Source organism: Leucoraja erinacea, chromosome 5 (assembly GCF_028641065.1).
Source record: "Leucoraja erinacea ecotype New England chromosome 5, Leri_hhj_1, whole genome shotgun sequence".
Lineage (NCBI taxonomy): Eukaryota > Metazoa > Chordata > Chondrichthyes > Rajiformes > Rajidae > Leucoraja > Leucoraja erinaceus.
This window is the reverse complement of record NC_073381.1, coordinates 16367029-16393206: the sequence shown is the minus strand read 5'-3', so window position 1 is coordinate 16393206 and position 26178 is coordinate 16367029. Positions and strand designations below refer to the sequence as shown.

The window sequence follows — 26178 nt, the reverse complement described above, 5'->3', positions numbered from 1 at the left end:
TGGGCTTCTGCCCTTTCCGACTGGCAAAAGTGTGGAAACAGCAATAATTCAGAGCTTCTGCAGCTGTATGTCTTACATCTTGCCTTAGTACTGTTAAAATTATTAAATATTCTCGGGGTATTGCAGCAATGGTTGTGACTGGACTAGTAGTGACAAATGGATTATTGATCTGGAATTAAAAAGCATTTAAAAACTGATATTGAGAAAGTAACCAAACTGTGTTACAATAAAAGGAAACATCTCGCTGATGAATAGCATGGCAGCACTATGAGCATAAAATACCGTATCTTTTTATAAAACAGCCCCCCCAAAAAATGTTTACACTTAATATGAATTTGCACAAACCTTTGGAAGAACTAGAAATAGAAAACAGCTTGTAGGTTCAAATTTAACTTTGTTTTTGAAATATATGTTGCTCACAGATTTGAAAAATTAAATTTAATTGCACTTTCTTCTCTCTAATAGAAAAGCTGGTGTTAATTTCTAGCTTTTTTAAAAAAAATCTCGTGATCTATTTAAAAAAATATATAATTATACCATTAATATATCACAGTACCTGGTATTCCTGGTGGGCCATGCTGTCCAGAGTCTCCCACTCCCCTCTCACCTTTCTCACCAGGGAATCCTGCAAACAGCATTTGTTGACAACATCAATACCGATGGTGTAAAAGGATAACATTTAAGATGTAGCTCCTAATACATCCTTGAAACAGAGTGGCACCATTACACCTCGAATAAAGCAATGAATACTACATTGTAAAAAAATGGTGATGGTTACACAGAATCACAAAATTGTCAAAACATGGAGGCCATTTAACTATCAAATTCATGCCAGGTCCTAAAATAGTAATTTTACTTCGGAGTCACGTGAGTGACTACGTGAAAGAAACCCGCTACGACGCATGCGTGTCATATCGCATACACGCATTGAACGAGTCAGACATGGGAGAGGACGTCTCCCTAGAGGGAAATGCAAAGAAGCAGGTAAGAGACTGCAAAATTTTTTCCCACTTACCTTGCAGGTAGGGAATACAAGAAACTGCGGGAAGCTGGAGGGGAGAACCGCGGAAACAGCGGACAGCCAGCAGCCAGCAGCAGCCGATGCGCGAATCCTCCGGAGAGGATTCCTAAAAGGCTATTTTTAGCAGCAGCAGAACAGCTGTGCCCGACGTCGCTCCCCGCACCGGCAAGATTGACTGCCGCCGGGCGGGAAGCGAAGCAACACGTCCCGGGGGTTTCCAGACTAAACAGTCTATCTTGGAAGCAGTCGCTAGCGGCTCTGGTGCCGATTTGAAGCGGCTGCGGGACCCGGAAGAGAGCAGGACTACTCTGTAGCCGTCAGCCGACAGCCGACAGCAGCCCAAGGACCTACGCTACGGGGTCCGTGGGGCTGTGGGAGGAAGGACGTTCCTCCCAAACGACAGGCTGAAAACCAGTTCAGGTAAGAACAAATTTCCCTTACCTTTGGTTCTTTTTTCCAGACGTTTGCTGCTGTATTTCTGAAGAGCAGCAGGTAGCCAGCAAAGGACGTCAGGGCACAGCCACAGGTCATTACTGCTGTGTTCTGAACAGCAGGCAGCCAGCTACTGATGTCAGTATAGAGCTGAAGTGCTCCCCCACAGAATTGTTCCTGCTTAATGACCAGCAGCAGGCAGCAATGGATGTCGGCACCAGCATCTCCCATAAGGGAGCGAGTGCCAAATTTTCACCCTTATTGGGTAGAGGTGCCCGTGAGTACCGGGACTATGGGGAGCGACCAGTGCCCGTAGGCATGGGGACCGGCTGCGGGAAATACCGCGTGCGACTAGTGCCAGAGAGCACCAAGGTCGGCAGGAGCGGTCCCATATATTAAAGCACCCGCGACGACTAGTGCCCGAGAGCATGTAAGTCGGCTGGAGCGGTTGCTGGAGGAAATTTCTCCACAGTGGCAGGCTCCGGGATTGGAGGAAAGCCACAGTGGGCAAATAAATATAAGTCCCACAGCAGTTTCCCATAAGGGCTGCATGAAATGTCAGACGCCTCTGAGGAGGGTATGGAAGGTCTGACGGGGTAAAATCTGAGCAGGTGAACAACCTGCTGAACATGATGAGCCAGTGCTGCCAGCAGAAACACACTGAGAATGATCTCGAGAAGGTGGCTGTGAGTATTGAAGGACTGTGAGTCCACCCATCAACTTCAAGCTAAATATTTTTGCTGAAGTGTTGGCAAGGCTTTTTTACCCCGGGATATTGTGGTGCTCTTAAAGTAGCCATTGTTACAGATGCATTTGCAGACATGTTGGGAAGGCCGTTAGGAGTTGGGATATTAAAAATCCGTAATACTCTGAAAGGTCTCATGGCGGGCATAACAGCTTTGGCCCACATGTTAAAAAAGGTGGAAAATTAGTAACCACAAGGATGCCATTAGCACTAATTTTTGCGATGCGCAGTTTGAAGGGCCATTCAGCCAGCTCTAGACCCTAGTTCGCTATACTATGTAAGCAAAGGGCTATAGACCCCGTTATTTGGGGGGGGGAGGACCTGTCTAAACAGGTAAAAGAATTGGCGAGGAGGCTCGACTTTGGGGCTGATTAAAGCATCCAAAGGATATCTGGGGAAGACATTAACCTTATGTGCATCCTTAGAGAGGTAGTGTTTTTGTAATTATACTACAAAGAATTGGGCAGAGGTACCCAGCAGCAGCGTCCTGTTTAGGGTTTGGCCCGGGACGACAACTGTGGAAGATGCAAAAGTCTCTACGTCGGCATCTACCCTAACCTAAACCTTTAGGCTCTCCACAACCACGTATGAAACCAAGAAAAATAACTTGGTTACCACCAATAACCATGGAGGTAGGTGAATTTGGGGCTCCAGCATTAAAAGGGAGGGACATTGCAACTTCATGTTGAAGCTTGGTGTATATATCTATGGACAGATACATACTTAGCAGTTTTAAGGGATATCTGATAGAGTTTCTACTCAAACAAAACTCTCCAGTACAACATAAACCGGACAGATATACATGCTGGTAATGGAATAAACCAAACCTGAACAACAGGATTTGTCTCAAACATCTTTATTAGAAATAAGAAAGATGGGGTTTGCCGTATTATTATGGATTATCAATGCTTCACAATGTTGTGCAATATATTCATTTTAAAGATGGATACTTTTAGCAGTGCTAAAGACTTAGTTTTCAGCAGGCTACTGTATGGCAAGTATTAATCTTTAAGATCCTTGCTATTCAATATCCAACAGGGGGGAAAAATTTTAAACCAGTGTTGGTACTGCTGCAACACCAAAAATCATAGAGTAATGGTATAGTTGGATGATATCCTTATTGTGGGAATAACTTATGAATCGGCATGTTAGGCAGTGGTTGCCACTAAACAATTGTTTTGAACAGCTGGGATTCATTGTCCATCCACTTAAGTCAAAATTGACACCATTAACACATTTAATATGTTAATGACTTTACTAATATGGAAAGCCACAGAGTTCAATGGGCTCATAATTATAGAGGTCATTTATTTTGGCCAATGGAGCTAATGATAGAAGCTATAAAAGAATTACAATGTTGGGAATACAATGTTAAGTATTGCTCCAAACCCAATAGTTATTCACAACCCGTCTGTGCTATTACAAACAGATGCCAGTGAATTTGGTTACGGTACAACTGATACCATCTCGAGCTATGGGGGGGATGGAATATATAAGAAGCTAACCTACATATCACTAAGGGTTAGAAATGTTAAGTGCATTTCATGGGCTAAAATCTTATTGCTCAGGAATGAAACTGCAGCATGTTAGATGGTAGATAGATAATACCTCGGTGATGGCATATATAAGTCATATGGGTGGAAAGATATCAAAATCTTGTGATGAATTGGCAAATTCAATTTGGCAATGGTGTGTCCAAAGGAATATTTGGTTATGGGCTACGTATCTACCAGGGATACTAATTCAGTGGTAGACACCAGGTCATGAAAATTTATTGAAAGTACTGAATGGATGTTGGATAGAACGGTATTTGCTAAAATCAGTAAAGTATGTAAGGCCGGATATTAGAATTGCATCCAGGGTTAAATCACCAGTTACCGAGGTATGTATCATTGGTACCAGATCCTGAGGCAGAAGCTACAGATGCTGTTTCACTGCACTAGGGGAGGGTTTTCATTCATGTATTACCTCCTTTTTCTACTTTATAAATTTGGGGTACTAAGGGAAATTCAACAGGAATCGGCATCGCGGATGTCTTAGTACCTGATGGGCTTACCCAACTATGGTTTTCCGGGGTACAGGACATGGTGCTGGAACCATGTATAACGGTAAGACATAGTCCTAAGTTGCTGGTGCATCCAGTAACTGAGGATAGCTATCCATGTCATAGAAAATATTGATTTAGTAGGTTGTAGACTCTAAAACACCGCTACGGGACATGGGGCTATCAAAAGAACTGTGGACATGATCACAGCAGCACGAAGAAGGTCTACACAATAACAGTATTTAGGTCATATTATAATGGACTAATTACTGCCATAATAACTTTCTGGACCACAGAAAATAAGGATGTTCCGGCGGTGCTAGAGTTTCTCACCAGCCTGCAATATGGAGGACTGAGTGTCAGCACTGTGAATAGTGCCAACAGTGCATTGTCAAGTTATTGGTGGCAAGGAACAGTAAGACAGTCTGTGGGATCACATCCTCTGGCAGTTAAAAATTTTAGAGGATATGTTAACACCAAGCCACCAAAAAATAAGATACAACTATATCTGGAATGTAAGTGTGGCTTTGACCTTGCTAAGGAATTGGTCGCCGGCTACAGCATTAAATCAGGATAAACTAACTAGAAATGGTAATGCTGGTGGCGCTAGTCACAGCGCATAAGCTCCAGTTATTGCTAAAAGTAAGACTGGTTGGCTTCACTATTGCGGCACGAAGTTTGGGGTTTGTGATCCAGGACCGTATTATTAAACAAAATAGGCCAGGATCAGCGGGGCAGGTCATAGAATTGATGGCCTACCCGGAGGACAAACGCCTCTGTATAGTGAAGCACGTTTTTGTTATACAGTGAAAGTACAAAGGCTATCAGAGGCAAGGAATTGGCGTTTAATCAGCTATAAGAAACTGTACCATAGAGTGTAACTCAGACCATTTCGCGGTGGCGGAAATATGGGTTATGATAGGCGGGAGTGGACAATAACATATTTAATTATCACTCCACCAGGGCTGCAGCTACATCCGCAGCAAAACGCCTTGATGTATCCATGGACCAAATCCTCAGGATTGCAGGATGGTTGTCAGAGAAAACGTTTCAGAAATGTTATAACAAACCAGTTAGCAGTATGGGAATGTTTTTCGGGGAACATTTTAAGTTCTGTATGATAATTTATCCCTGAAGAATACAGGGTTATGATTTGAATTAATTCGATATTATTTATCATTTCCATTAAATAATTGGTATGAATGTTTTGAATATAATTAACAATTTCTCCCTAACTACCAAGGCAGTTGTGAAGCATGGACTCGTTTTCCACGGCATGAGGTCACAGAGCATTGAAATCTTTCACGTAGTCACTCACGTGACTCCGAAGTAAAATAGTAAGATTAAACGAGAACTTACCAGTTTGAAGTTTGATCTTTATTTTATGAGGAGGAACGTTGAGGGAATACGTGCCCTCCGCTCCCACCCTCGAATGGTCATATCTTAAACTGGTATCTCTTTAATAATCTTACTATTTTAGGTCATTATACTGTATCTGTGACCTCACACCGCTGCTTTGAAGGATGACACGCATGCGTCGTAGCGGGTTTCTTTCACGTATTCCCTCAACGTTCCTCCTCATAAAATAAAGATCAAACTTCAAACTGGTAAGTTCTCGTTTAATCTTACTATTCTACTTGTTCCTTCCCAGTTTCTCCTCCATACTCCCACAAATTATTCTTTCTCCAGTGCTGAACCAAGTTTGCATATTGTGATTAATTCTTCTTCAACAACCTGTAAAATGTACCGATTGTCTTACTCTTATGTTTTATCAGACAGCAAATGATTACCATAAACAAATATTTCCACTGTACGATATTTCTAGACAGAACATACTATCTATACCTACTTATATGCAGGCTCCACCTAGTAAATCTAAACTGTGAAAGAAGCAAAAAAGGATAATTGAAATGGAAGAAGGCTTATGAAGCAATTGAGTAGAAAATACTATTTATTTAACAGAAGTATTCACTTATCATTGTATTCTTTGTGGTAACATAAGTCTTATGCTATCTAGTTCAGTCATCCCAATGTACATCCCTAAATAAAATCAATTGTTTGTAGGTGCTGAAAGTGAAACAGTTTCTCTGTAAAAATACTTTACGATGTTGATCAAATTCTTTAATAAACTTATCAAATTATTTGTTCGGCACGGACTTGTAGGGCCGAGATGGCCTGTTTCCGTGCTGTAATTGTTATATGGTTATATGTTATATGGTTATCGAAGCACCAAAAGAATGTTAATTGACTCGAGATCTCTGTTAACTTTTTTTAGTTTAAATAATGCCATCATTGCTTGATTGTTAAATCAGAAAAACAAGCGTAGAATGTGTGGCCCATTCACCGAAAACTTGCTCGTGGTCAGCTAAGGCTTGCTGGATTGCCCGGCTGCTAACTATTTCAACTCCCTTTACCATTCACATGCTGTCCTGGGCTTCCTCCATTGCCAGAGTGAGGCCACATGCAAACTGGAGGAACAGCACCTCATATCCCATTTGGTTAGCTTGCAACTGAACATTATGAATCTAAATTTGCAGCTATCTCCAGAGATGCTGTCTGACCTTTTGAGTTACTCCAGCACTTAGTTGCATAATATTCACTTAATTGCTTATTTCCTTCAAAAGTCTGTCATTTTATGCTTTGAACTGGCATATTAAGCAAGGTAGACTACATTTCTGGTATTTCAGCTCGGTTTCATATAGATCGAACACCAAATGGATTTGAATGTGACCTCTATTCTTCACAAAGTTTAACATGTTGATATTTACGATGAAGCTGCATATGAAAAGAAATACCTGTAGAAGGAAATCGTCATAGGAATAGATGAAGTGGGATGTAAAGAGGTTTTTGAGGGTGTGAAAAATGTGCATTGACCGATTGAACTAAATAGCTTGTTTTTTCATTGCAGACCATTTGTAATGTACCTTCCGATTATCAAGCCTTAAGATTCCTTTACTCTATTCTATGTTTAAGATGGATGCATTTTATAAAAATATAATTTTGAGTTTTATTCTAGTCTTTGAGCAATAAATCAGAGTTAATTCAGCACAGCTCCCATTTAATTGGAATTTGCCTTCTTTTGACGAACAGTAACACATCTTGAATGAAATGGGCAACAGGGAATGGCTCAAAGAAACTTAAAATATTATGTATAATCATGCACAATGAGCTGCACATTATGAAATGCAAACATATGTTTTTCAGTCTTACCCGTAGGTCCTTGGATTCCTGGAATGCCTGGTACACCCATATGACCTGGATAACCTCGTTTACCATCTAAACCTGGAAAGCCACTTGGACCTTGAATTCCTGGCAATCCTGCTGGGCCTGGCGGGCCTACTGGGCCAGATGATCCTTTGCATGCTTGGCAGTACCTGAAGTTCTGATTTCTTTGAATTTGCAGAACTGAAGATAATTGAGCTAATATGGTTTAAAAATAGAATGCGTGACAATGAGAAATGATATATAAACCAAACATAATACATAAAGTGAGGCTGTTATCAGCAAAGTGAACGGACAAATACTACTGACTGAAGCCTGGTGTTCCCAATAAGAAACTGCAATTGATCAGCACAACACTGGATGCTTACACAGATTACATTTTATTAATTGTTTCATCCTTGCCTTGTGCAAGTACAATTTATGATTAAGAATACAAAACTGAGGTATCATCTTTATTATGTGTGCAAGTAATAGTTTTTACTATCCTTAGAGTAGGATTACATAGATATGTACTTCCCAATCATCTTTGTAAAATGGATAGCATCTGTCCTTCAACCAGAAGACCTACAAATAGTCTTGAAACAAAGTACCTTGAGGCCTTGTCCATCATAGGCTAACCTCAGCAGCGTGTGACCAAAATACTGTCAGCACGTCTCCTGTCCCATCAGAGGCCCAAACATACCTTACACTGCTACACAACCATCAAAGGTGACTACATCTCTCCCCTGCATTTTGAAAAATCAGGCCATTAGGCTGTGATCCAACTCCCTACGTGCAAGCAGAAACGGAAGTGTGAGGATCTCATACAGAAAGTCATACTCTGCTGGTCTGTGGTAACGGATGAGCTCCTACGTGACTGCTTTGAGTTGGTGGATTGGTCCATATTCAAGGGCTCAGCGACCAACCTAAATGCTGTCACAGACTTCATCAGTAAATATGTAGAGGACTATGTGCCAAAGAGGACAATCTGAATGTGTTCTCCAACTGGAAATCATGGATGAATCGTGAGATAAATTCTATGGTGAAGATTGTCCGAAATCCTGACCTATTCAAGAAATCTGGGTATGCCCTTTGCAATGCCATTAGGGGTGTCACGAGACAACTCCAGACCAAGCTAGAGACATAAAATAACCACAAAGACACCCATCGATTGTCGAAATGCCTGCATGCTATAATGTGCTACAAAGCAAAGTCAGCCTGAATCACTGGCAACAATGTATCCTCCCCAACTAGCTCAATGCTTTCTCTGCTCATTTTAAACAGGTTAGTGGAATGATTTTACCCTTCCCCAAAGCCTTGGGCACACCTGCACTCAAAGTAACTATCACAGATTCCAGAATGGTGTTCCCGAGAATGAGCCTTTGGAAAGATACAGGTCTGAATGGAGTCCATGGTTGTGAACTCAGATCCTGCACTGATCCAGTATTTGTGGATATCTTTAACCTCTCACTGCTCCAAATTGAGATTCCCAACTGCTTTAAGAAGGTCACGATCATCTATCTCAGTGCCAAGTGGACATTGAAGATTGACACTGTGGAAAGCACATTAATTATTTGATTTATAATCACAGAGCTCTACCCCTTGAGTATTTTCACTGAACCGAGATTTGTCTCTTGGTAAACAAGAACAATAGATTCACAACTTGAAAATAATCTATTGATTGAGCTGTGAATAACATAATAATCTGCTATATATGCATTTTAATATTGCTTTACTATCATGAATCATTACCTATCAAAAAATTAAAAGGATAGATGTTTGGATTGAATGTGATAAATGATTGTCACAGGACTAAATCATGCCTTGTACTACAAAAACTATTAAATTGCCTGTCTATAGATCTCTATTAAAAGTGCATCACTACTATTTCCCGGGGTTATCTACTGGGTTTCCACAAATTAATTTTCACTTTTTCACTATTTACGACACACAACAGGAAAACCTTTGTGGAAAATACTGATTATGTCTGCTATGGGAGGGTGGTCTAGAATATTAAGAATCATGGGATTAACAGTGATTTTGTCTTATAGATTCAGGACTGGCTTATTGATAGAAGATAGAGGGATGTGGTGACAGTATTCAAGCTGGAGGCCTGCGATCAGCGGTTCCGCAGGGATCTGTGCTGGGGCCTCGACTGTTTGTGATATATATTTAAATGACTTGTACATACACGTGGATGTAAATATTGGTTAGTAAGTGTGCAGATGACATGAAGATTGCTGGCTTCATCCCTCTATCTTCAATCAATGAGCTAGTTCTGAAGATTGCTGGGGTCACAGACTTTGAGGATGGCTGTCAAAGTATACAGTGGACAATATGTATAAACAATGAAATAGGCGAAGAAATGGCAGATGAAATTTAATCCAAACTAGTGTGAAGTGTTGCACTGTGGAAGGTAAGGGGAAAATATACAATTAATGGCATGACCCTTAATAGCATTGATGTTCAGAGGGATCTAGGGGTCCAAGTCCGTAACTTCCAAAAAGTGGCAACACACATAGAGAGAGTGATTAAGAAGGTATACTTGTCATCATTAGTCAGGGCATTGAATGTAGGATTCAGGAAGTCATGATGCAGCTCTATAGGACCCTGGTTGGACCACATTTGTAGTGTGTGTGCAGTTCTGGTCATTACACGCCATCACAGAATGGATGTGGAGACTTTGGAAAAGATGCAGAGGAGGTTTACCAACATTTTCACTTCCAGTCTGAAGAGGTGTTCTGTCCCGAAACGTCACCTACTGTTTTTCTCCAGAGTTGCTGCCTGACCCGCTGAGTTACTCCAGCATTTTGTGTCTATCTTTGGACAAATTATTATTTTCAATGGCATGTCAGAAGTTGCAGGGAGACCTGATAGAAGTACGTAAAATTAACAGAGGGATAGATAGGGTTGACAATCAGAACATTTTTCCAGGGATGTTAAAATCAAATACTAGCGGGTATAGCCTTAAGGTAAGAGGGGCAAAATTTCAAGGAGATTTACGGAGCAAGTTTTTTTACACAAAGGGCGGTGAGGGCTGGCGTGGATGGTGGTATACAGATACTATGGTGGTATTTAAAAGACTTTTAGATAGGTACATGGATATGCAGGGAATTCAGGGATATGGATTATGTGCAGGCAGATAAGAGTTGGTCTTGGCATCATAGTCGGCACAGACATTGTTCCTGTGCCGTTCTGTTCTATGTTCCATGAAAATCAATTCGCTTTGGCTATTCGAATGGTTTTGTGAATTTAGTTTTTGTGTTTTTATTGACATTAGTTCAAATATTCAGGTCAGAGTTCTTGGCAGTGTAAGGAGCTTGCATTTTTAATAGAGGTTTGAGCAGTTCCAGAAAATGGGATGAACATTTGGTTATATTAGAACATAAACTTTGAAGTAGAAAAGGGAATTGATCACTCGTTCACAGATCATGTAGAAAATTGTCCTATCATGGACTTGTACATGATTAGTTCTCAGAGATAATTCTGCATTATTACTTATTTGTCCATGGTAACATTGGCATTAATTGTTGATCTTTAATTTTCCCTGAACTGAAAAAGTGGTTAAGAATCAGTCACATTAGTGGGTCTTGTGTGGACTGGCCAAGTGAGGATGACAGATTTCCTTCTCCAAAGGACATTAGATTGTTTTGTATGACAATCTTGTAGTTTCTTAGTTAAAGTTAGCTGGACTACCTTTTTCTGAAATTCTAGTTATTCAAAATGTAACCATTTGAATTAAAATCTTCCTGTTCATTAAAGAAATTCAAAAAAAATTCTGGAACATTTACTCATCCCCCATATCCCTGCCCTTAGCAACTGGAGAAACAGCATCCTGTAGAATATATTATATGCATAAATCTTGAATCTCCTATGACTGCACTAATCAGGGATTCATAGTAATAGACTACAACCTATAATCTTTGGCAATTTACTCTTAAATATTTATTTCTGTTTTATATGATTGGAAATTATAAGCCCACCAGCTCTTAGAAAGATTTTATTGGAGCTAAATTGGCTAGTTTTTGAAACAAGCCTGTGGATCATGATGCATAATTAACCCATGTTCACTGCTTGCAATGCCAACTGCTACCTGGCTGCTCATTTACATTATTATTGTGCGCAGTCAGTACTAAATATATTCTTCATTGGATTATCGCTGGGGCTACTTAAAAGTCAGTCTGCACAAAATAAGGCCAGTTGTAAACTCTTAAATGGGGAATGTAACTTCTGACATATGATCTGGAACTCATTCTGAAGGTAGAATTTCACATGGCACACAAAATAGGTAAATTTGGATTGATATGGACATAAATGGCCAAAGACTGTTGAAGCAATGGTTCCTGGCTTCTGCTCCAACAACCGTTACACTCTATGTGTAAATATTCATCGAGAAATAAAAAGAAATCCATAGCAATGGTAATATCGCATTCATAGAGATTTGGCTATTCAAATTGGTAAATGTTAGTTGGAGGATGTGTTCTTAAAATGAATTCAGGGTATCCTTCTAGAACAACTCTATGGAACTAATTAGGTAACAGGCTACCCAGTATCTGGTATGTTGATTAAATGAGTGAACAATATGGCTCAGTGAGGAATGTATGAAGGTAGGATGGAAATAACAGTTTGGGTACCCAAAAATGAGGTGCCAAACATAACAACGCCACAGCGCATATGTTCAAAGCCACAAAAGCAACATGCAATCAAAAGAGTTAAGCAATTCCATAATTGTCAGATCAAATTTCTGCAGTATTGTTACATGTAAAATTCTTAAAGGATTGGACAGGCTAGATGCAGGAAAAATGTTCCCGATGTTGGCGGAATCCAGAACCAGGGGTCACAGTTTAAGAATAAGGGGTAGGCCATTTACGACTGAGATGAAGAAAAACATTTTCACCCAGAGAGTTGTGAATCTGTGGAATTCTCTGCTACAGAAGGCAGTGGAGGCCAATTCACTGGATGTTTTCAAGGGGGAGTTAGATTTATCTCTTAGCACTAAAGGAATATGGGGAAAATGCCGGAACGGGGTACTGATTTTAGATGATCAGTCATGATCATATTGAATGTTGCTGCTGGCTCGAAGAGTTGAATGGCCTACTCCTGCACTTATTTTTCTATGTTTTAGGTGAATGGCATCTATCTTTGTTTCCTCCCAAGTTCCATGCCATCACTGAAGACAGTCTTTAACCACTCATTCCATGTGATATCATGAAATATTGGAGCAATGGACAAAGCAAAGACAGGAAACAGATACCATAAAACTATAGTGGTTAAATCTTGGACTCCAGAACTTGCCAAATTGTTTTATTTTGTTTACAACAGTGGTATCTACCCAATCAGGTAAAAATGGGCTAAATATCACCTTTCCATAAACAGTTAAGCATGGTCAACCACTAATTACTGAACAATCTGCTTAACAATCATCAACAGAGTGATAGAAGATATAATTAATTCTGTGATCAATGACACCCACTAGCAACATACCAGTATCTGGCTTGTTTCAGCTGGCTCACCAGAATTTAGTAGAACTTTGGTTCAAATGTCACAGTATGTCATGTATGTCACTTGTGGGCGAGCACCAAGGCAAATTCCTTCTATGTGAATACTTGGCCAAGAAACATTCCTTCATTCAAATGTGGACAGAGGAGCTCAATTCAAAGATGAGATAATAGAAGACACTGGAATGACTCAGCCGATCAGGCAACATCTTCAGTGAACATGGATAGGTAACATTTCAGGTTGGGACCCTTCGTCTGATGAAGCGGAGTAGTGACCTGAAACGTCACCCATCCATGTTCTCTGGAGACGCTGCCAGACCTCCTGAGTTACTCCAGCACTTTGTATCAAACCAGCATCTGTGGCTCCTTATGTCTACAATGAAATAATAGAATTGATGTGGTGTACAACACGATGATTTAGACATTTGCGTCAGTCCATGGTGGTTCAAATTACTTTTGGGAAAAAGATGATAAATTCAATATAAGTACAAAATGCACTACAGAAATTAAGGGGACTATAAGTGCATAAAGCCCTGATGTGGGATAAGTATATACAGGGACCATGGAAGGGAGGTTGGTTTGCATGATGTTCTGGGCTATAAGGTACAGGATTTAAAAAAAGTCATTTTGGGAAATGGTCTGATGGGTTGGGAGTCCCAAATATATTCAAGAAAGAGAGAAATAAAAATAGAGAAAATACAACTCCAGCTGAAAGCTATTATTAACTGGGCATCCGGAAATTTATAATATGAGTAAGCAAAGTGATATTATGAATAGGAAATCAGAAACAGCTGCTTTCTTTCTGTAGTTATAGCAGTAATATATCTCTATTAGACTATAATATCAAACACCTTGATCTCTTAAACTAGATGCTAAATGTATGCCTTGTCACATAGACATACCCCCAACTATTTGGAAATCCCAATGGTCAGGCATCTGACTTCCACACTCCCCTGAAACTCACCAGGGGTCTCATTCCCTCTGCTCCGGAAACTGACAATTTCGGCAAATACTTTAAACTTACTGTATTCACTGAAAACGTTATTATACCATGTAACACCAATAAAAATGTATTGAAAGTACATTGGGGGTATTAATATAAATAACACCCATTAATATCCCAACGTACTCCAGAAAATCTGCCATTTCAGGGAATGGAAGGCATCATTCCAGCACCATTGCAGCCCAGAGTGTGTTGAATGATTGGAGTTTGAATAAACATGAATGCCTTCTCTTTCATTATAGCATAATGGAGATAAACAGAATAAAAGAGAGATACTGGCCCTTCCGTCCACCTTATCCATGCTGACCAAGATGCTCCATCTATGCTAGTCCCACTAGTCTGCATTTGACCTATATCCCTCTAAACGGTACCATGTACCTGTCCAAATGTCTTTTAAATATTGTTATAGTACCTGCCTCAACTAGCTCCTCTGGCAACTTGTTCCACATTCTGTGTGAAAAAGTTGTCCCTCAGATTCCTTTAAAATTTTCCCCTTCTCATCTGAAACCAATGGCCTCTGGTTCTTGATTCCCCTACTCTGGGTAAAAATTGTGCATTCACTCTATCTATGTGCCCCATGATTTTATACAGCTCTATAACATTACCACAGCCTCTTGCACTCCAAGGAGCAAATTCCTAGGCAGCTCCACCTCTCCCTGTAGCTCAATCCTGGCAACAGCCTCATAAATCTTCTTTACACCCTTTCAGCTTAATGGAATATTTCCTATAGCGGGATGACCAAGACTGAACACGATACTCCAAACGCAGCCTTACTGACACGTTGTGTGAGGTGCTACATCTTGGCAGGACAAATCAAAATAGGACATACATGGTAAATGGTAGTGAATTGAAGAATGTAGGTGAACAGAGGGATCTAGGAATAACTGTGCACAGTTCCCTGAACGTGGAATCTCATGTAGATAGGGTGGTAAAGAAAGCTTTTGGTGTGCTGGCCTTTATAAATCAGAGCATTGAGTATAGAAGTTGGGAGGTAATGTTAAAATTGTACAAGGCATTGGTGAGGCCAATTCTGGAGTATGGTGTACAATTTTGGGTGCCTAATTATAGGAAGGATGTCAACAAAATAGAGAGCGTACAGGGGAGATTTACTAGAATGTTGCCTGGGTTTCAGCAACTAAGTTACAGAGAAAGGTTGAACAAGCCCTGGTTTTCAAGGGAAATTGGACATCTTGTTCGGAAAAAGAGGGAGATCTACAATAATTATAGGCAGCATGAAGTAAATGAGGTACTTGAGGAGTATAAGGAATGTAAAAATAATCTTAAGAAAGAAATTAGAAAAGCTAAAAGAAGATATGAGGTTGCTTTGGCAAGTAAGGTGAAAGTAAATCCAAAGGGTTTCTACAGCTATATTAATAGCAAAAGGAGAACGAGGGATAAAATTGGTCCATTGGAGAGACAGAGTGGACAGCTATCTGCAGAGCCAAAAGAGATGGGGGAGATATTGAACAATTTCTTTTCTTCGGTATTCACCAAGGAGAAGGATATTGAATTATGTGAGGTAAGGGAAACTAGTAGAGTAGCTATGGATACTATGAGTTTCAAAGTAAAAGAAGTACTGACACTTTTGAAAAATATAAAAGTGGATAAGTCTCCAGGTCCTGACAGGATATTCCCTAGGACATTGAGGGAAGTTAGTGTAGAAATAGCCGGGGCTATGATAGAAATATTTCAAATGTCATTAGAAACGGGAATAGTCCCCGAGGATTGGCGTACTGCGCATGTTGTTCCATTGTTTAAAAAGGGTTCTAAGAGTAAACCTAGCAATTATAGACCTGTTAGTTTGACTTCAGTGGTGGGCAAATTAATGGAAAAGATACTTAGAGATAATATATATAAGCATCTGTATAAACAGGGTCTGATTAGGAACAGTCAACATGGATTTGTGCCTGGAAGGTCATGTTTGACTAATCTTCTTGAACTTTTTGAAGAGGTTACTAGGGAAATTGACGAGGGTAAAGCAGTGGATGTTGTCTATATGGACTTTAGTAAGGCCTTTGACAAGGTTCCTCATGGAAGGTTGGTTAAGAAGGTTCAACTGTTGGGTATAAATGCAGGAGTAGCAAGATGGATTCAACAGTGGCTGAATGGGAGACACCAGAGGGTAATGGTGGATGGCTGTTTGTCGGGTTGGAGGCAGGTGACTAGTGGGGTGCCTCAGGGATCGGTGTTGGGTCCTTTGTTGTTTGTCATGTACATCAATGATCTGGATGAAGGTGTGGTAAATTGGATTAGTAAGTATGCAGATGATACTAAGATAGGGGGTGTTGTGGATAATGAAGAGGATTTCCAAAGTCTACAGAGTGATTTAGGCCATTTGGAAAAATGGGCTGAAAGATGGCAGATGGAGTTTAATGCTGATAAATGTGAGGTGTTACACCTTGGCAGGACAAATCAAAATAGGATGTACATGGTAAATGGTAGGGAATTGAAGAATGCAGTTGAACAGAGGGATCTGGGAATAACCGTGCATAGTTCCTTGAAGGTGGAATCTCATATAGATAGGGTGGTAAAGAAAGCTTTTGGTATGCTAGCCTTTATAAATCAGAGCATTGAGTATAGGAGCTGGGATGTAATGTTAAAATTGTACAAGGCATTGGTGAGACCAAATCTGGAGTATGATGTACAATTTTGGTCGCCCAATTATAGGAAGGATGTCAACAAAATAGAGAGAGTACAGACGAGATTTACTAGAATGTTGCCTGGGTTTCAACAACTAAGTTACAGAGAAAGGTTGAATAAGTTAGGTCTTTATTCTCTGGAGCGCAGAAGGTTAAGGGGGGACTTGATAGAGGTCTTTAAAATGATGAGAGGGATAGACAGAATTGATGTGGACAAGCTTTTCCCTTTGAGAATAGGGAAGATTCAAACAAGAGGACATGATTTCAGAATTAAGGGACAGAAGTTTAGGGGTAACATGAGGGGGAACTTCTTTACTCAGAGAGTGGTAGCGGTGTGGAATGAGCTTCCAGTGGAAGTGGTGGAGGCAGGTTCGTTGGTATCATTTAAAAATAAATTGGATAGGCATATGGATGAGAAGGGAATGGAGGGTTAGGGTATGAGTGCAGGCAGGTGGGACTAAGGGAAAATAATTGTTCGGCACGGACTTGTAGGGCCGAGATGGCCTGTGTCCGTGCTGTAATTGTTATATGGTTATATATGGTTGTAAAACTGTAACATAACATTCCAACTTCTATACTCGATCCCCTGTCTAATGAGAGCCAGTATATCGAAAACTTTATTGACGACCCTATCTACCTGTGACGCCACATGTTGATGAAGTTCTTTACACAGATTATTAATGTTAGTTGAATTTAAGATTGAAAGTATTAATGCTTTATACTTACTTCTTAGCACGTCCATGCAAATATCTCGGATGTAATCATCTGAAATGAACCTTCCCTATTAAAACAGTTTGAAATTAGCAACACAGTATTATTAAACAACAAATTATATCAAAATATACTTATGGGGCTGTCCCACTGTACGAGCTATTTCAAGAGTTCTCCCGAGTTTCCCCTAATTCGAACTAGGAGAATTACGGTAATAGCCACTCGTAGGTACTCGGGGCTCTCATGGACAATTTTCAACATGTTGAAAAATCTTCACAAGTCTTCCCCAGCTTACCTCGTTTCCCAAGTACCTGCGTTACGAGCTGCTGGGAAACGTCCTGAGCTCCAACGTACCCGCTCCGTACATTCTACGTGCTTACCATGAGTTTGATTTTTTTTTTAAACTCGGGAGAGCTCTTGAATTAGCTCGTACAGTGGGACAGCCCCTTTAGATATACACCTACAGAAATTCCTTCTGGTCCTCGTGGCCCCGGCATTCCTAAAAGTCCCTTGTTTCCTTTAAGGCCTTGAGGCCCAGTTCCACCAGATATGCCAGGCTCTCCCTTTTGGCCTTTTATGCCTGGCATGCCCAGTGATCCTGATTTGCCAGCCTATAAGAAAAATGAACAGTATTAACAATGATAGCATTAGCTTTTTAGAGTCTTTAAATGTAATGTGAACAGACTTAGTAGCAGTCTCTGTTTCAAACTCCCCTACCTCTCCTTTTGATCCTGCTAAGCCTCTTGGACCCTGAAGGAAATAATTAAATAAAGTAATTACTTAAACTATCGTAGAGGTTTAGGACAATATGTCCCATATATGGGAAATATGAATGTTCAGTAAATTAAAGATGGTTGAAAGCTTCAAGTTCTTAGGAATAAATATCACCAGAAATTAGTCTTGGATCAGCCACATCGAAGCTATGGCCAAGAAACCACACCTACGCCTCTACTTCCTTAGATGGCTTCGGAAGTTCATCATCACAACCCAACAACCCTCACCAACTTCTATAGATGCGCCTTAGGAAGCATTTTAACACAATGCATCACAGCATGGTTTGGGAACAGCTTGATCAAAGACCTCGAGAAATTGCAAAGAGTTGTGGATGTAGCCCAGACCATCACGCCAACCAACCTCCCTTCCATGGTCTCCATGTACACTTCACACTGCATCGGCAAGACCACCAGCATTATCAAGGACCAGTCTCACCCTGTCACTCCCTCTTCTCCCCTTTCCTATCAGGCAAAAGGTGCAGAGGTTTGAAAATGCATATCTCCAGATTCAGGGACAGTTTCTTCCCAGCAAGTGAACAGTTTCATGCAAGTGAGCAGTCCTCTCACCAGATAGAGTGCTGTCCTAACCTCCCATCTACCTCATTAGAGACATTTGAACTATTGTTAATTGGACTTTATCTTGCACTGAATGCTCTGCCCTTTATCCTCCATCTGTACACTGTGGTGCACAGCTTGATTGTAATCATGTATAGTCTTTATGTTGACTGGATAGAACGCATCAAAAAAAAGTTTAACTGTACCTTGGCACACATGACAATAATTTTACTTCGGAGTCACGTGAGTGATTCCGTGAAGATCCCAGCTCAGTGCGCATGTGCGGCCATAATCGCACAGCTGTGCAGAACGTGGCCAGCGGGAGTCGGCAGCTCCCGCATCCAAGGAACGTGAGGTAAGTACTTACCTTAATCGGGCCTTGGGGTTTTTGCTCCAGGGGGAGCAAAGTAGAGAGGCAGCGGCCCCCGTTTCGACTCCAGCGAAGGAGCCGACAGTGGAGGGGGAAAGGCGCTAACCGGACCGCAAATGCTGCGGACCGCTGCAAGGAGCTGCGCTGATGCCGGTCCGCTGAACAGCTGTTTGGTGAGCAGCAGCGGACCGGCGGGAAATTTAAAAACCCGACCGGCAGCCCTGCAGACTCCTGACAAGGAGAATCGCCGCCCGGGTACCGCTACAATGCCGCCTGAAAAACGGCAGGCAGCCTCTACATACAGGTAAGACAAATCTTCCCAATTTAACAGGTTCTACAGGAGCCAACTTCCTCCAAAACTGGAACAGGTTGGAGACAGCAAAAATAAGTATGTCTGTCTCCCCAAGCCAGAGGAGGTCATGGAGTTCACCTCCAGGAAAAAAGGGGCACTGGCTGAATGCCAAGGGAGCTGACACTCCTACCCCAGTGCTATTGCACTAGCCATCTCCCTTGAAGAGGGATTGATGCAACAGCGGAGTTTGAGCTATGCCTCCTCCAATTTATAGCACACCCTTTTGCTCCCTCTTTTGAGGCTAGCTAAGGAGGCCAGGGCTGGGCTGGCTTAAACGCTGGGCAGGCGGACGAGAACAGCAGTATGCCAGGGGAGCAGGATCAGGAAGAGCTACTGGGTGTCGTGGGCCACTACATGGCTCCTCCATGCGACCATCTTCCCAACAAAGCCCTGCAGGAGCAGGCCTTTCTAGAGGAAATCCGCAGGCAGCTGGGTCAGCAGACTCGCAGACAAGCAGCGAATTCTGAAGCTCCTAACAGAAGGGTCAAGATGTTACCGCCTCTGCTCGTTTTTTCCACGGATCATACTCACCTGGCAGGCGAGACGCCATGATCACCAAGGTGGTTCTCCCAGGAAGAGACTATCCCGTTGCACTACCAGGGTGCTGACGCCTAAGATGTTCCCAAATTTGGGATACTCGACTGAACAATGGTGCATATAGACCTGCCCACAACCCCAAATATACAGGGCTATGCAAACCGCTGCTGCGGGAAGAGAGGCAGCTAAACCTGTGCGCCTCATGACGGCAGGCCATGGAACGAGCAGGACATCGCATCCAACACCCAGCTGGCAGCACCCCTCGGCATCCACCAGCAATATCAAACAAGGACTGGTGAAAGCCTGGCGACCGCTTCACATTACCCCCAAAGTTCTTTTTTAGACAGGGGCCCAGAGCGGAGCCGTGGGAAAATGCGCCGCCCCACCGACAGCACCAGCATACCGGCAAACTAGGCCTTCATGAAAAAACAATAAACATGGAGGTAGGTAGTCTGGTTCCTCCCAGTTTACACTAAATAAGGGTGTTCTACTAACTGCGGGGGGGGGGGGGGCATTTACACTTGTTGATAAAGCATGGGATGCTGTCACAAATAACTAAAATATACTCAACAGTATTAGAGGATAAAAACGAATTCAAATTGGGCATATTACCGCCAGTTCAGCAATGCGCCCAAAGGGCATTTTCTCCCTCTAAGAAAAGAGAAGTGAGAAGGTCAAGCCGAACTAGAAAGGCTCATTACTAAACGGATCATGGGAGTAAACATGAACCATTGGAATTTGTATCGAATATTCACAAAAACTACAAAAGATGGTGAATGTAGCATCATCATTGATCTAATATCACTAAATAAATCTGTTGAGTATATACACTTTAAGATGGAGACGGGTTTTTGTCACTGCCAGACATCTGATCTCCCAAGGATACCTATGGGGAGCATTGATATGGAATATGCTAACTATCTTATACCCATACACTAGGATCATTATAGATACCAAAAAAAATTTACCTGGATAATGGATATCCCGGTTAGGGCAACCATGGGAGCATAGAGCATTCCCTATGGTCTAACCTCAGCCCTAAACTATTATAAATATTAAAAACGACCATGAAAATATTAAGAAAACAAGCATAATCATGGCATATATTGGATGATATCCTCATATTAGGGGAAACAAAGGAATTAGCTGTGGCAGCAGTTCTAGCTACGAAACAGCTCCCTAAAGCTCTGAGGTTTATCCCACGCCCAGATAAACCAGAATTGAAGCGTTAACTACCAAGGATTATCTGGGCTTCAATAATAATTCCGTCCATATGACTGTTACTTTGCCAAGGTACTTGGGTCACTATAATCAAATCATGAATGTACCCACTGAAGCTATATCACAATTAAGGTGGTGGTTAGACATATATTTGGCATAGTTTTCAGCCCTATTATCATCACCAATCCCAACTTGGTTATTAAAAACCGATGCCAGTACTTTAGGCTGGGGAGCAACTAAACTCCATATCCAGCACAGGTAACAGATGGACCAATTCACAAACATCGTTACTACACATACCGGGCATCAACTACTTGGGATTGGTGATCGCCCATTGGGCTAAAAAGCATATGCATTTCAAATGCAGCACGTACATATGTGGTTACGGATTGATAATACTATGGTGGTGGCTTACATCAACCATATGGGGAGCATAATAATCATTGTTGTGCAACAAATTGGTCAAACAAATCTGGCAATGGTGTGTCAAAAGACATTTTAACTATCAGCTGCCTATGTCCTAGGAAGCTAGAACACAGTGGGAGACACCATGTCACGGGGTAAAATTTATGATTACATTGAATAGATGTCAAACCCAAAATATCTGCTAAAGGTATTAAGCAGTTTGAAAGCCAGATATCAATTTGGTTGCACAAGACGGAATCACCAGTAACCTATGTATGTGACTTAGGAACCAGATTAGAGGCAGCAGCGATAGATGCCTACACGCTGGAAGGGGGAATTTCTGCTTTGCCTTCCTCCCTTCTGCCTCATCAGACGGGCACTTCGCAATACAGATGGGAGTCTCCGAGATATTGAACGTGCCCGACCGGCCTACACAGCCATGGTTCCCAGTTCATCACGACACGGTGGGCGAGTCACCTATGGATTTCCCTGGTGGACCATGGTTGCTGACTCAACCCAGTATCAGGCACAAGCCACCCATGCCAGGGAAACATCAAACTCCTGGGTGCAGGGTTTGAATAGACCTTACCAGGGACTGGGATTATCTAAGGAACCATTACGACCATGTCGGCATCCCTGCGAACAGTCACTAAAAGCTAACATGGGTAAAATACTGCCACGACGCAGGGACAACATACCGAACTATTCAACCACTGACGTATTGGAGTTCCTGGAACATCTACACCATGACTAAAAGGTGAGTTACAGTGCCGTAAATACAGCATGGAGCGCCTTATCTGCTTATCTAAAACAGCATGACAGCAGAGCATGGGATCCCATCCACTGAAGGTAAACTTATGAAGGGCAACTATAATAATAAGCCCCAAAAACCCAGGTATACCCATGTATGGGATATTGGTGTGATATTGACATATCTCAGAGAATGGCACCAGCCAGATCCCTCAGCTTGCTTAATCTATGTTAAAAACGCTCATGCTTATGGCTCTCGTACACGCTCACAGAGTCCGGTCACTCCATAAAACTAGACTGGATAACATGGAGATTACCCCAGACGCATCACGTTCATATTCTAGGTCTGGTAAAATCTAACTCGCAGGTATATGGAACTAGGCGAGATTATGAGTTCGGCACGTACTAGTAGGGTCGAGATCGCCTGTGTTTTCCGTGCTGTAATCGTTATATGGCTATATGGACCAGGAACGCCCAATTCACTGGTGGGATTCCGGGCCTACCCACCAGAGTCCAGGTTGAGTGTGGTGACCCATCTACTACTATATATAGACACAACCCACAATCTTAGAGGGAGAGGAAAGCCTATGGGTCAACCACAGAAACCCCAAGACGGGGTACGAGCCAAACCACTCCAAGGTGGCTCAAACAGGTACTGAAAGCTGCCGGAATAGATAATAATACATTTAATCCCATTCCACTAGGGCAGCATTGGTATCAGCGGCTGAACGAATGGACATCCCGGTTGACCACATTCTCAATACGGCAGAATGGTCAAGGGAACGACGTTCAGAACATTTTTTATTATAAACCGTTGATAAACCTGATTTAATTGCAGAAAGAATATTACAAACTGCAATATTAATTTAAGCTCAGGGGAGCTCTTTATGTTGTTATTGTTAACAAATACCTTTCTGTTTCTTGTGAAATCAGATCCACTGGTTGATTACGATAACACTTCCTCCCTCAAAAACTTCGGCAGTGAGTGAAATAAAAACTGTTACACGGTTTGAAATCACAGACCTTTGAAGTCTTCACGGAATCACTCACGTGACTCCGAAGTAAAATAGTAAGATTAAACGAGTACTTACCAGTATGAAGTTTGATCTGTATTTTATGAGGAGTTACGGTGAGGTATTACGTGCCCGCCGCTCCCACCCTCATTATATAGATCAAACTAATAAACTGATGTCTCATGATCTTTACTATCTTACTTCAAATATTGTGTCTATCCTGTGATTTCACACCGCTGCTTCGAAGTATGCCGCACATGCGCACTGGGGCTGGGATCTTCACGTAATACCTCACCGTAACTCCTCATAAAATACAGATCAAACTTCATACTGGTAAGTACTCGTTTAATCTTACTATTAAACTAAACTAAACTGAAAGGTTCTCGTGGTCAGAAGGACTTGTTTGTCCTTATACATGAATCATTGGAAGTTAAAATGTAGATATCGCAAGCAACTAGGATATAAAATATTAAGTTGGCCTTGTGTAAGTGGAAAATTGACTGAATTCGACTATCAGGATCATGGGGAGATTGCACCTGCAATATTGTCTACAGGTCTGGTCTCCCGAAGAAGCAAAAATAAACTTGTAACAGAGGTAGTAGAGCAAAATTTCACTAGTTTGAGTCTTGGTGGATTGGTTTATAAAGACGGATTAAGCAGACAGGATGTATATTCTCTAAAATTGGGAGAACCAGGGTTTTCTGAAGTGTACAAAATTCTTAAAGAGCTTAACATTGGGCAATAACTTGAAATTCCAATAACAATTGTGTGCAGGCAAATAAATATCAACAAAGGGAAAATATCAGGATGAAGTACCTGTGGCCCTGGCATTCCTGGACTTCCTGGTCTACCCCAGTTGCCCTTTAAAAAAAAAAGAAACAAAAAACAATATTACAAACATTATTCTTGTAAGAAGGAACTGCAAATGCTGGTTTAAACCAAAGATAGACATAAAAAGCTGTAGTAACTCAGATGGATAGACTGCATCTCTGGCGAGAAGGAATGGGTGACGTTTCGGGTCGAGACCAATTATTCATTTGTCATGCCAGTAAATGTATCAAACAATTCATGTTACTGTCTTTAAGACAAGTCAAGAGTGTTTCATTGTCAAATGTCCCAAAATGGAACAATTACATTCTTTCTTGCAGCAGCACAACATATATATAGGATATTGTTCTGTAAAACCCACAATAATCAACAAAAAAGTTTAAAAGAGACAAATAAATAAATGGATATTTGAGGTACAATCCTGAGAATGTCATTATTCCCTTTGTATTTTGCTGCTTCACCCATTAATCCTCACTAGTTGATCTCTTAGTGATTTAGATACATAGATACATAGAAAATAGGTGCAGGAGTAGGCCATTCGGCCCTTCGAGCCTGCACAGCCATTCAATGAACATGGCTGATCATCCAACTCAGTATCCCGTACCTGCCTTCTCTCCGTACCCCCTGATCCCTTTAGCCACAAGGGCCACATCTAACTCCCTCTTAAATATAGCCAATGAACTGGCCTCAACTACCCCTCATGTCATGTCCCCCTTGTTTGAATCTTCCCTACTCTCAGTGGGAAAAGCTTTTCCACGTCAACTCTGTCTATCCCTCTCATCATTTTAAAAACCTCTATCAAGTCCCCCCTTAACCTTCTGCGCTCCAAAGAATAAAGCCCTAACTTGTTCAACCTTTCTCTGTAACTTAGTTGCTGAAACCCAGGCAACATTCTAGTAAATCTCCTCTGTACTCTCTCTGTGGCAGAGAGTTCCAGAGATTCACCACTCTCTGTGTGAAAAAAGTTCTTCTCATCTTGGTTTTAAAGGATTTCCCCTTTATCCTTAAACTGTGACCCCCTTGTCCTGGACTTCCCCAACATCGGGAACAATCTTCCTGCATCTAGCCTGTCCAGGAAGATTGTTCCCGATGTTTTAGATATATTTTAGATAACCTCTAAAATATCTACATTATAAATAGTGACACATTTTGCAGCTTGTACTGTGAACACATTTTACGATTTTCACCCCTAATGTAGAAATTTATATTCATATGTTTGTCAAATTGTCCAATTCAAGGCACACTTGATCACTTGGCCATTCATTTGTTTTAAAACAGTAATATATGTGATTTACAACTTAAAATAATGTTAACTTATAATACATTTATAGCTAATGTTGGTTATATTATGACATCATGATATTTTCTTTGAATACTTTAAGGTTTGCCTCGTAAGTTATCATGACAAATATTTTTAGTAGGTTTCCTCCCTACCTAAAAGAATAATTGCACTGAAATTACGTCAGTTTACAGGAGAAACAGCAATTACACAGGCATTTATTATTCTGTCTGGAACATTGAGGCTTCAGTCCAACATATATACAAACAATGAATACAATTTGTCCCTACAAGTCTTTGTTGTGAAAACTTGATTTCAAATGTGAATTCCATTGCCTCTCCGATTTAGACTGTTGCAGAACAAGCTGTATTTGGATTATGTCCAAGTATCAACAGTATTCTGTATGGAAATAGATTCTTACAGCATTGGTTCTTACAATGCCACTGTATTTTATAAACACAGTATTGGAGAAATTATAATGACTCTTTGGCTCAGAGTGAAAGTTCCATCAATAATAGTTTCAAAAGTTAACATTTGCACTTTGCTCTTATGGCAAATAAAAGGACAATCTACTTTTTGTGGAAATAGCAAATCCAAATATGGCAGCTCGGTGCGATGTGACTGAGAAGTTTTTGTTCAACAATTGAAGTGTAAAAAGATTGGTTGATCACAATTAATTAGGGCTTAATTAGGAAAGGGAAAATAGATTATGAAAGAAAACTGGCAGGGAACATAAAAACTGACTGCAAATGTTTTTATAGATATGTGAAGAGAAAAAGGTTAGTTAAAACAAATGTAGGT

The 26178-nt window shown here is 41.1% G+C and overlaps 1 protein-coding gene across 1 annotated transcript in view; it reads right to left on the bottom strand.

Moving 5' to 3' along the window:
- LOC129696946 (collagen alpha-1(XXI) chain-like) overlaps nt 1–26178 on the bottom strand; it is a 103101-nt gene that overhangs the window by 1672 nt on the left and 75251 nt on the right. The window contains exons 16-21 of the mRNA XM_055635077.1: nt 24087–24131; nt 18012–18044; nt 17759–17905; nt 17310–17364; nt 7453–7662; nt 557–625 (exon numbers count right to left, since the gene is read on the bottom strand). Coding sequence (XP_055491052.1) covers nt 557–625; nt 7453–7662; nt 17310–17364; nt 17759–17905; nt 18012–18044; nt 24087–24131 — 559 coding nt within the window. The remainder of the gene's footprint in view (nt 1–556; nt 626–7452; nt 7663–17309; nt 17365–17758; nt 17906–18011; nt 18045–24086; nt 24132–26178) is intronic.